General features: G+C 42.3%; 1 protein-coding gene across 5 annotated transcripts in view; it reads left to right on the top strand.

Annotated features, from left to right (window-relative positions):
* The window catches only part of LOC129769739 (calpain-C), a 72,060-nt gene extending 60,840 nt beyond the window's left edge, over nucleotides 1-11,220 (top strand). For all 5 annotated transcript variants that reach the window (XM_055772186.1, XM_055772183.1, XM_055772188.1 and 2 more), the window contains exons 3-10: nucleotides 6,243-6,829; nucleotides 6,887-7,154; nucleotides 7,216-7,699; nucleotides 9,815-10,172; nucleotides 10,234-10,345; nucleotides 10,411-10,601; nucleotides 10,664-10,796; nucleotides 10,858-11,220. In XM_055772186.1, the coding sequence (XP_055628161.1) occupies nucleotides 6,366-6,829; nucleotides 6,887-7,154; nucleotides 7,216-7,699; nucleotides 9,815-10,172; nucleotides 10,234-10,345; nucleotides 10,411-10,601; nucleotides 10,664-10,796; nucleotides 10,858-10,884 (2,037 nt within the window). In that variant the 5' untranslated portion in view covers nucleotides 6,243-6,365 and the 3' untranslated portion in view covers nucleotides 10,885-11,220. The remainder of the gene's footprint in view (nucleotides 1-6,242; nucleotides 6,830-6,886; nucleotides 7,155-7,215; nucleotides 7,700-9,814; nucleotides 10,173-10,233; nucleotides 10,346-10,410; nucleotides 10,602-10,663; nucleotides 10,797-10,857) is intronic.
* The last annotated feature ends 1,091 nt before the right edge of the window (nucleotides 11,221-12,311 follow it).

Here is a 12,311-nt window from a genome sequence, read left to right as displayed (position 1 = left end):
ATTTCAGGGGCGGCTGATCACTGTTCTCATGCCTGTGGGGACTCTAAAAAGAGCTGTTCACGCCGGTCCTCCGGCGAGACAGGGGGTTGGTGCAGGCCCTGCAAGTCGTCCGTAAAAATGAAATGCACAGGAAAATTCACAAAGAAATTCCAGACAGGACAATCGGTCAGACCCACGCAAAGAACACGGACTAGTGATTGAAAACTCGGTACATGGAACTGCAAGTCTCTTAATTTTCTTGTGAGTACCCGAATTTTTCGGAAATATTGAGAGCCCGCAATATCAACATCGTAGCGCTGCAGGAGGTGTGCTGGAAAAATTCGATGGTGCGATCGTTCTAAGGTATACCCCACCAGAGCTGCGGCAACACACACGAGCTGGGTACAGCATTCATAGGGAGGGGGAGATGCAGAAGCGGGTGATTGGCTGGTAGTCGATCAATGAAACGATGTGCAGATTGAGGATGCAAGGCCACTTCTTCAATATCAACACTATTAACGTCCACAGCCCCCATCTAGCTTGCATCGATGACGATAAGGAAGAATTCTACGACATAAAAATCGTCATCAGTGATTTGAACGCTTAGGTCGGCCAAGAGGAGGAGTTCAGACCGGTAATTCATAGGTTCAGCGCCCATCAGATAACCAACGAAAACGTCCTAAGACTTATTGACTTCGCTGCCTCCAAGAACATGGCTATACGTAGCATAAACTGACCAGACGTCCCGCGTTACGCGGGACAGTCCCGCATTTCAACAAAATGTCCCGCGTAAGATTCCGTCCCGCGAAACGTCCCGCATTTGGCAAACATCGAAATCCCGAAAATGTCCCGCGATATCAATATATTGCAATATCACAATTTGATCATGTTGATTTTCTTAAATGGATGAACCTCAAACAAAATTTTATTTGGCAGACTGTTCAAGAGCGCTTCTAATACATCCAAAAATTAATACGTTGAGCTGGTTTCATCGCACCGACATTGGGCTTTCTGTTTAGAGAGTGTCAACTGGAAGCGACAGCAACAAAATTGGAAAGTGATTTTTATAAAAGTCCCCTATTGATCCGCAGGGACCAACGTGAGTCAGACGACAAGTTCATCTTTAGTCCCCTAGCTCGGTCAGGGCTTAACGTTTTAAATAATCCGGAAGAACTAGTGTATACTCGTCAGGAAGAGGCAGAGTTGTTTGATGAAGTATCGTAAATGAAGCGCTGGGCGGTCTTACGGAAGTTGGCCGGAACCTGAAACATGGCCGATGAAAAGATGTATACCGGCGTGTTATTTTACCTTTTCGTGGCTTTGGTGGAAGTTTTTCACTTCTTTCGCCGGAAAGAAGTTTTTCACCAGCATCTCAAGCTACTCCTTCTAGGTGATTGCCTGCTGCTCAGATACGGCTGGTCTCGTCTGACGTTTCCGCATAAAAATGTCCATGTTGGCCAGATTCTTCTCCACCGTTTGGCCAGTTGCTTCGATCTCCCGGATTAAGGAGCGGCAAAGAGATGATATTGTAAATACTAGATCGGCTATATCTGGCGGACACAAAGTGCCTCAGGATGTCCAACTCTTTCGTTGTGGGGTGGAGCTTGCAGTATGGAAAAATCATCAAGATGCTTGACAGTGCTGCTGCAGCGTATCAACAGCCTTGAACCATTTTTGTTGTAGACTTAATAAACGTAAGATTTAAAGAAAATTTGTTCCTATAAATTATCTATCATCTATCCCAAATTACTCCATTTTTTGAATGCATACGTTAACACTAAAATCGATGAAAAATGAATAGAAATTTTCGAGCATTCCATTCGGTAATTTGAAAATTGTAGAATTTGAATCGTGCTTGCCAGGCGTAAATGCTCTGATTGAGTGAGTGATTTTCGGGCGTAAATAAAATCTAAACCACCGAAAAATCACAACTGAGTGCCGATACTCAGAAAGAAATAATACTGATCAGTTTAGACTCGCTGAACTATGGTTTATGCTCAGATGACGTATATACATAACGTTTTGTTTTATGTGTCCCGCGTTAGACCTCTGACCATCTGGTCACTTTAACGTAGCACCTTCTTTCAGTGCAGCCTCCAATACTGTTACACCAGGAGATCATCACAGCAAACAGAAACACAAATTGGCCACGTTTTATCGTCAGTCGGATATCATCGACGTCAGAACCTATCGTGTCGTTAACATCGATTCCGACCAATACCTGGCGATGGTCAAACTGCGCTCTAAACTGTCAGTCGTCAATAACATAAGACACCAGCGCTCACCACGGTACTACCTACGACGACTACAGGAGCCTGCGTAACCGGGGGTAGACGAACTGGATGCTGCTCCCCTCAATGAATGCTGAAACACCTTGAAAGCAGCAATTAGCAGCACAGCAGATACCGTCATCGGGTACGAACAACGAGGACAACGGAACGAATGGTTTGACGACGAGTGCCGAGCGCTTCTGAACGAGAAGGATGCAGCACGCGCAGCCATGTTGCAACGAGCAACTCGACAAAACGTGGAACGATACAGACTGAAGGGAAGGTAGCAAACACATCTCTTTATCGTTTATCGTTCGAGAATCGCGATTTTTTTTCAAGAAACTAAACAACTCTCACAAACGCTTTGTGCCGTGAGCCGAAATGTACAGGAGCAAGGAAGGAGGCATCTTGACGAACGAACGCGATGTGTTCGAAAGGTGGAGACAGCACTACGATGAAAACCTGAACAGCGCGCAGACAGGATACCAAGACGACATTGAAGAGGACTACACCGGTGCAGTGAAAAACAACGGTAATCTGCCCCATCTATGTAAAAGGTGACTGAATGGTGCCTACAAAATTCTTTCTCAGATCCTCTTTCGCCGTATATCGCCAATAGTAAGTAGATTTGTGGGAAGTTATCAGACCGGATTCATGCCCGGTTGCTCGACGACGGACCAAATTTTTACATTGATTGGCAACAACAACAGCCGTGAAATTCGAAGACGCATAGTCAATGGAAGTCGTGTCTACTATGGTCTCCGCAAATCCTTGAGGTCCAACAAACTTCGACCCCGTACGATGTTCCGGTTGTTCTCTAAGGGTACGAAACATGGACGATGCTTGAAGGAGTGCTCAGAACAATATACGGTGGTGTACAGGAAAACGGAGTATGGAGAAGGAGAATGAACCACGAACTAACGCAACTCTACGGCGAACCCAGCATCCAGGAAGTCGCCAAGGCTGAACGAGTGCGGTGGGCAGGGCATGTTGCAAGATTGCCGGACAGCAGCGCTGCAAAGATGGTGTTCACGTCGAATCCGATAGGAACAAGAAGAGAGGAGTCCAGTGAGCGAGGTGGTTGGACCAGGTGGAGAAGGACTTGATAAGAATCGATGCAGCCGGGAGTTGGAGAACTGCAGTCATGGATAGGGTTTTTTTGGCGAAATGTTCTAATTTCTCAATGGGATATAGAATCATTGTAAATAAATGAATAAAATACAGTCTTAAAAGTAATGTTTGATTACTGAAATCTTGTTAATTGTTAATTGGATACTTCTTAGAATGGCCACCAAATGTAAGGATCGTGATTGCGATTGATTCGAAGTGTTTTCACATAACAGTTGATTTCGTTACCATTGGAATATTTTTCCTAAACCCGTCGCTGACTATATGTACTATCTCGTCTTAGTATAAATGCTGTTTATGCAGCAAAATGATAGAATACCTCGAATATACAGGAGAGGTTAGAACTTATAATTGAGGGGCTTAGAATGCAAGGGGTGTAAGTGACTTGATCGATTTCTCTTCATCAACTTTTTCGTTCCAATATGAGTTTGCTATACCATCCGATAGATGAGGTTCTGACCTTTCTTCAAAATTGTCAAATACAGCTGGGAATGAATTTGCAGCTAAGTTATGACCAAACGAGAGAGTCGATGTAGAGAAATCGATCAAATCACTTACACCCCTTTCATTCTAAGCCCCTCAATTCTTGTTATTTCATCAAACGATATCAGAAGCCAAACGCATTGCTCCATGAAGCTATAAAGCATGTTTTGTGGAGAAGTCTCGCAGATTATCATCCCTGAAGACACACCCCACAAAAATCTCATCATTGTGATAGAAAATCCTCATCAGAAAAATATCTGCTTAAGATTCCTTGTTGAAAACTTGATACTCTATCAAAGGATATTCTAAAAGAAAATTTCGTCATCGTTCACTACAATAATGCAAAAATTTGTTGATCCTTCTCCCTCCAATGTAATCCTTTTTTGGTTCATGCATACATGCAGTTTGTTCCAGTTATATCAAAATATTCAAAATACTATCCGTTTCATCACTACTAATTACTGTCATATGCTCTGAGGGAGCATAAGGAAAAAATGAGAGAGAGACGTGATATTGCTCTGGGTTTTTTTATGCGGGTAAAAGAAAACCACGTTAATTGGAAAATCCGCGTAAAAAAACCTCGTAAATATAAATATAGCAATAAACCACGTAAGAAAAACTGGGTATATATTAACAGTCAACTTGTATAATTTCAATTTAAAATATGAAAATCTTAAAAATCGGTAGTCTACTTTGCATTTTATTAATGAAGAAGATATGAAATTTTCGTCGGTGCCATAAGTCATCGAAAAAAATCGAGAACATGGGTTGAACGACTCAAATTTTACTGTTTATGATGAAAAAATTGAGTTTCAAGAGTTCTATTTATCAACGTAACTGTTCACTCATTTGGAATATTTTACAGGGTCTTTCAGATTGAACGCTCACGCAGAAATATCGAATAGCTCCTTATAAAAATGGTTTTCGCTCCGTCGATGGTAACTCTGCATTCCCCACTTCGGGACGATAACAGTCTGATCGGATGGTTTTTAGTGTCAGGATGTACAATTTACAAGAAAGTGTATTTTTAGTGAAATCGTATTATTCGAGCAACCGAAGCCTTAATGAAACTTTGTTCTCTTATGGTAAGAATTTCAACATTTCTCGTCGTAAATGTTTCTAGTAAGGCGTCGTGCACAAATTACGTAATGCGATAAGGGGGGGGGGGGGGGGGTAGGGGCGTCGAGGTTGCGTTACTTTCTGTGTATTAGAGATATTAAATTGCGTTACGTAGGGGGGAGGGGGTCCAAAATCCGGATTTTTAGCGTTACGTAATTTGTGCACGACGCCTAAGTGTGATCTCACGTCTTGTGAAGAAGTTCGAGGAAACCGGTAGTGTTCTCGATAACAACGCTGGCAAATGTGGCGCCAAACGAACCGCGTGCACACCGCAGGAAATCGAGCGGTTGCAGCAAAGCGTCCGCGCTAATCCCCGCATCAGTCTCACTCGTTTAGCTCAAGAGATCGGGGTGTTCTCTTCCACCACGTACCGAATGTTGACGGAAGACATCGAAATGGACTTCCAACAGGACGGAGCGAAGCCTCATACCGCCAATGAAACGTTGTTGTTTCTACGTAGAGTTTTCAGAGATCGCGTCATTTCCAATCGCTTTCCTGCTCTGTTTAACTGTAGATGGAATTGGCCGCGCTATAGTCCGGATTTAAGTCTGCTCGATTACTTCCTCTGGATGTACTTGGAGGACTGTTGCTATGTTAATAAGCCACAAAATTTAGAGGAACTTAGAGAAGAGATAATTCGGATTTTCAATTGCATCGCAGTCGTAATGTTAGAGTTGTGCATGAAGAATTTTTTTTCACTGTTTAAAACGCGTTATCGAAAAAAGAGGTGGTCGCATCGAAAATGTCCTAAAATAAGCTTTATTTTCGTTTTTTTAAAATAAAAATCGATTCACTTTTGCAGAAGTTATTACAATTTGTTGCGTGAGCATTTAATCTGAAAGACCCTGTAAAAGCCCAAGTATAATGTATTCATACTAACTACTAGGAACAATAATGAGAAACATTCTGTTTATTTTGCCATTTTTATCACGAAAACGATAAAAATATGTGCCAACTCAGAAGAAATGTGCTGGTACTTTATCATAATTCATTGAGCGGAAGTACTTGTAGATTGTTCGCTCTCGTTCCAGAAATTTCATTGTTGAGGAACAGGTACATACAATTCATTATTAGCTAAACATAAAAAGTTCCAATCCTAGCCTGTTAACACGTTGACGGCCGTGCGTGTTTGCAACGAAATCTTCGTTGCTTCCATCTTCCATTTTTAATGAACCATCTTTATAACAATTCAACAATTCTATGACTTTTATAAGTTGTGAAATCATTCTAATTTCGTTATATTTTCTCTAAATTTATTTACAGACACCTCGCATACCTAAGCCCCTGGATCGGTACTCGCTCCCAATGGGATGAGATGATCGTGTGTGATAGGACTTCATTACTCACAGTTAACCAATTCGAACACAGCTAATTGCTAGCGGAACCATGACATCCTCGTATGAGCGCATCAAAGCGGAATGCAAGCAGAAAAATGTCCTCTGGGAAGACGAAGACTTTCCTGCGACTCAGTCGTCGGTTTTCTACCACCAAACGCCACCGTTCACATTCCAGTGGAAGCGCCCCCACGAAATTACCCCGAATCCGGTCTTCGTCAATGACTCGACGGCACAGTTCGATATCGTTCCCGGGAAGATGGGCGATCGATGGCTTGTCAGCTGTCTCGGCGTTTTGTACCTATCGAAGGGCCTGTTTTACCGAGTCGTACCGGCCGATCAAAACTTCGACAAGCCGTACTACGGAATGTTCCGATTCCGGTTGTGGTGGTGTGGGGAATGGTTAGAAGTTCTAGTCGACGATAGATTACCAACAATCAATGGGAAGTTAGCTTTCCTGCAGGCACAAAATTCAAATTCCTTCTGGCCTGGGCTGTTGGAGAAAGCTTACGCGAAGTATGTACATCAGGGTTCTACATTGGACGCTGCTGCTTAACCAAAGTTTCATTCCAGATTGCATGGATCCTACGAAGCTTTAAAGTACGGTACGCTTTTGGACGGTTTGGCTGACCTCACTGGAGGCATCACTGAATCGGTATCGATCAAATCTGATAGCAACATTCTGATACGACCGCCGTTGCTCCATTCCTTGTTGGATACCACTAGTATTGTAACTTGCACGGTAAATAATGGAACCACAACACAGATCCGAAACCAAACCGAAGCGTTGCCCAATGGAGTACACATAGGGATCAACTATAGACTCTGTTCGTTAGATAAGGTGAGTTGGAGCTGATATCCAGAGGTATGCTATTGGAATAACAAAAACTATGTATCTCCAGGCTGAAACCGTCATGGGTGATACTGTACAGCTGGTGCGATTGCGGAATCCCCTCGCCCAAACCTTCAACAAAACCGCCTCTTTCAACGGCGATTGGTCATCATTTTCAAGCTCCTGGGAGCGAGTGGCCATGAACGAAAGGAATCGACTCATAGAGCAGCTCGATATCGGAGAATTCTGGATGTCTTTCTTCGATCTGACACAAACCTTCACCCACCTAGAATGTGTCCATTTGGATTCCGACACCGCCCGGGATGAGCCCCAACTGTCGGACAAAAACCGTCGCTGGTTGATGCGACTCTATCAGGGCGCTTGGAAACGTGGCGTTACGGCCGGTGGCTGCCGCAACAATCCGGACTCGTTCCACATCAACCCGCAGCTGCAGCTCTTTCTAAGCGAAAAGGAGGATGTGATAATATCGGTTAACCAGCATAGTGTGCTGGAACCGAAAGTAATAGGATTCACGGTGTACAATCTTAACAACGGTAAGTGAAGATAACGTTTGCATTAAAAAAAATATAGAAGGTTGTGTCCAAAATACGACCGCATTGTTGACGTAGAACTACGCTGTTATTTTATAAAAGTAAGTTGTTTAAAACTTCGGATATTATTTTATAATGCTGTGAAATTTTAGAAATAACTGTTTAGTAGCATGGTTTCATTGCCCTGATATATATTTTTTTAAATGTAGAATCAGTTGACAGTTGATCAATTATAATTGATAATTCATTCTTGCGTTCGCAGAACAATACACTAGCTGATCGTATGTCGCAATTTGTTTTAGGTGTTTCAATGCGTTGAAAATTTACCTCGAACGCTATTCCGGTGACCTTTTTCGTAATTAACATAGACTCGGCTACAGTCGATTATATACTTGTGCACCAGCACCATTATTCCACATCTCAACTACATCAATATATCTTTGGCACCGCATGAAAACAGCAACAATGACAATACTTGCAAGTATCAAATATCATGCTACATGATATTTAGTATCGAACCTCTCAACATCCTGCGTTCAACGTAAACCAAGCGCTAGTCATAGCATGCATACAGAGCCATATATTGGTGGCTTGAAGCTACTAGAAATATAAACACTTCTCATCATTTTGCGCTATTCTCAAACTAAACGCTTCTGTTAATATTAGTGGCCTCGAAAAAAGTTGCATTACTTTCTCAAGCTCAAGATAAACGCAGGTGTCGTCCTTAGTGGAGAAAGTTTGGCGCTCTTCTCAACAGAAGCCCTTTCTGTTAATATTGCCGGCCTAGATTAGCTTTGCTGTCATCCTTGGTGGAAAGAGTTTTGCTACCGTCATGCGAAATCAAATCACAGGCAAAATCCCACAACATTTATTTTCTTGGTGAGCCAACGATAGCCTGGCTTGATGATTCCCCACACAATTTTCTATCTCAAACAATTAATGCAATGGCGTCAGTTGGATGCAATGAAATGTTTGGAATGCAATGCAAGAGGCATCAGCGAGTGAGTAATTTGGTCGCGTCCACAGCTCAATCCGAAGCGAAGACATGTGATGGCGCAAAACAAGAAAGAACAAGCGATGTTCATTGCTTCGTATCTAGAACGATACTGAAAGTTTGCCTCAGCGAGATCCACTGTTTATACTCTAGGCAAATATTCCCCTTCGTTCTTCTTCTTACGATTTCCCCTTCGTTGTTCGTCGATGAGTTGCTCGTTATTGACGGCACAGGTAGAAAAGCTCACAAATCACTAGAACAAATGTATGGGAAACTGGAAACGCTTATAGTTTTTATGAATTTAAACATTTACACACCAGTGGATTGTAATGTATAGAGCATATTAAACAAATATTAGGGAATTTCCGTTTTGTTTGGTATGTAAATCGCCGAAATCCGTTCGCGGCAAAAATAGTTATTAACGTTAACTTTATTTCATAAAGTTAACGTTACCTATTTCCTGATTTGGCACCCTTAATGAAAGACGTAGTTCTACGATAAAAATGTTTTTTTCAAATGGTGTAAAAAAACTAAGACAGATAATTGAGTTTCATACATTTCGCATGGAAGGTAATTATACAGGCACTTCGTACTATAAATTTTCCAGTTCACGGCATCCCCTTCTCACGGATTGTCACGGATAGTGGCTACATGGGCACACAGCGATGTAGCCACTATTCCCTCGATATTCCTCTTCAGAATCCTTTGGAGCTTCTTGTCGCTCAGGGTCGTCGGCCGTCCGGAACCGGGCTTTCTTTTGATGCTCTGATTGTTTTCCAATAGTGCCAAGATGTTGTAAATGCCGGAACGGGCGTACCCGGCGTCCACAAAGTGCCGCACGATGTCCGTTTTTGACACGGCGGGGTACCGCTTTTTGAACGCACACACTTCTGAACGGAGTAGCTTCACTGTTTTCGCCATCACGGTTATATTTCGACTGATAGAGCTGTCTTTTTTTTTTCTGCTGACTCGTGGGTTACTGTGATTAATGCTGCGTGGGTAGTTTCGTCAGTGCTTATGCAGGTAAACCAATGAAAACCCGGCAATTTTTGTCCATTTTTTCAATGCAAACGTTAGTCCCCTCGCGTTCTATAATCATAAACATAATTGTTGTTACTTTACAGTGCAAAACATCAATGGTTGTCTCTCGAAAAACTTTTTCAAAAAGCACAAAAGTTTGATCAACTCCCAGTACACAAACTCGCGCCAGATAAGTCATCGTTGCACGTTGGAAGCCGGGCGCTACCTAATCATGGCTACAACCTTTGAACCAGCCGAAGAAGCATCGTTCAGTGTACGTGTACTCGGTACGACCATCCGGTTGGCCCTCCTGGAAACCCAAACCCTGCTGCTGCTGGATCCGTTCCCCCTGCTCAACTCTAATGCAAAAATATCGATGGATTCGGCCAACAACAATGTGTCGGCGACGAGTAGCACTGCACAGTATGAACCAGTATTTATGCAGTTGGCAGATGATCAGAGGTACAGTTACGGCGGAACTTACATCCTCCTATCCTTCAAACTTTCATTTCGTTTCATTCAGGACATTGAACTGCTTTGACCTGCAAGAATTACTAGAAGCGTGCCTTCCCAACGACTACATTCGAAGCTGTGCCAGTCTGGAAGTCTGTCGACAAGTTGTCTGTCTGATGGATGTAGTTATTCGCAAACTTGTTTGATGAAAAAAATTATCGAAAGTTAATATCTTTTTTTATTCTAGAAAACCAATCGAGGGCGGATCAATTTCAATGATTTCAATAAGTTTATGGTCAACCTCAAAACCTGGTGGGGTGTTTTCAAGATGCACACCAAGGAAAAGTCAGGTATTTTGAGAGCTGAGAGGTTCCGGGATGCGCTCTATGATGTTGGCTTCCAACTGAGCACCGATATTGTGTCGATTCTGATACTAAGGTTAGGAACCATCCATATGAACAATTTGCAATAACGGTCAGACGATTTTTTTGTTATTCTAGATATATGAGGCGAGACGGAACGCTCAGACTGTCGGACTTCATATCCGCCATTCTGCACTTGACGATGGCTTTCGAGCTGTTCAAAGCAAAGGACACAAACCAGGATGGAATCATAAGCATGGGCATGACAGAGGTTAGTAATTGCGTTTTACATACTTCATATGTTTGATTATTGATTGAAATCCTTGTTTCAGTTCATCAAATCAGTCTTCATGTGCTGATATAGCTCACCACAACCACACGAAATAGGCTTCTCAATTAGATTGTATCAATTGCTTGGAGCATATTTCACCCTAAACCGTCCTTTTACGTAGTTTATGCATTTGCATAAGAGACAACGTTAAGAAAAAAAAAACAACAAACGAACAAACAATTCCAATACCTATTGTAGAATTTAAATGTAAAGAAACACAGTTGTTGAGTTTTGTTTTAATCAAATCGAGATGAACGATCTAGATTGTAATTGTTTTCTACGCGTGCAAACATTTAGAAACAAATTTGCTCATTTAACACTATCGTGAGTTGCTATGTAGGCGCATAAGTTGATCGAATAAAAATAGATGATTATGTACATAATGTTAAAAAGTAGTTATTCTTAAAGGATTTTGGTCGAGTTTGGTCATTCATCCGCTATCACCACTTATCAAACCCAGAAGATTGACTACATTGTTCTTCCCTCTCTGCTCTACCTCTACCCTAGGTTCCACAAAGTTTTGGAACTTTCATTCCAGTAGAACATGTTTGGTTATCTATAAACAAGATAGTACCCTATCCTTTAAAAAATGGCAAAGCTCTACCTGCCTTATCTGGGACGGTTAAACCCAGACATGGTGAGGGGCTCATAACCGACTACAACCAAATCCTCGACTCCTGTGTAGTCTGAATCCTCCGAAATTTTATTTCGATTGGGATCATCCTGGCTATGGCACAGACTGCTTCTGATGGTATTTATCTATATGCCCTGGCGACTCGCGTCGCCATGTACCGCTACTACTTATTCAGCCTCCTCCTAGTCCTGTGTATCTTAAAGTCTGCTTCATTTAATATTGGAACACAAACAATTGCGTGTAGTTCAGTCATTTATTAACGAATTCATAATTTGTTTTTCATACAAATGTAGCATTTTCTTTACTCTTTCATAAAAAAAAATTTAAAAAATTATTCATTGCTGTTTCGAAGAAATTCTCGTACTTTTCCCGTAATAAGGCACATTAGGCGGCGCACACCCTTTTCGTCCACCGTTTTGGCGATTTGATTCCACCAGTTCTTCATTTGAGTCATGTTCCTAACAAGTTTTCCCTTTGCCTTAAGCCTCCGCTTCGTGATTGCCCAGTATTTCTCTATCGGCCGGAACTGGGGGCAGTTTGGGGGGTTGAGGTCCTTCGGTATTACGCTGACCCCGTTCGTTGCGTACCATTCCATAACCGTTTTGCTGTAATGGCAGCTTGCGAGGTCCGGCTAAAACATTACTGGACGGTCGTGGGCACGAATAAACGGCAGAACCCGTTTCTGTAGGCACTCTTTTTTGTAGACTTCTGATGTCATTGTCTTGTCAGTGAGAAAGACTTTGGTTTTCTGTCCACAACTGCATATCCCCTGCCAAATCATGTACTTGCGGGCGAATTTATCCGCAAACACGAACTTAAAT

Source organism: Toxorhynchites rutilus, chromosome 2, assembly GCF_029784135.1.
Source record: "Toxorhynchites rutilus septentrionalis strain SRP chromosome 2, ASM2978413v1, whole genome shotgun sequence".
Taxonomy (NCBI): Eukaryota; Metazoa; Arthropoda; class Insecta; order Diptera; family Culicidae; genus Toxorhynchites; species Toxorhynchites rutilus.
Note: the sequence above shows the minus strand (reverse complement) of the source record. Positions and strands in the feature narration are given on the sequence as shown.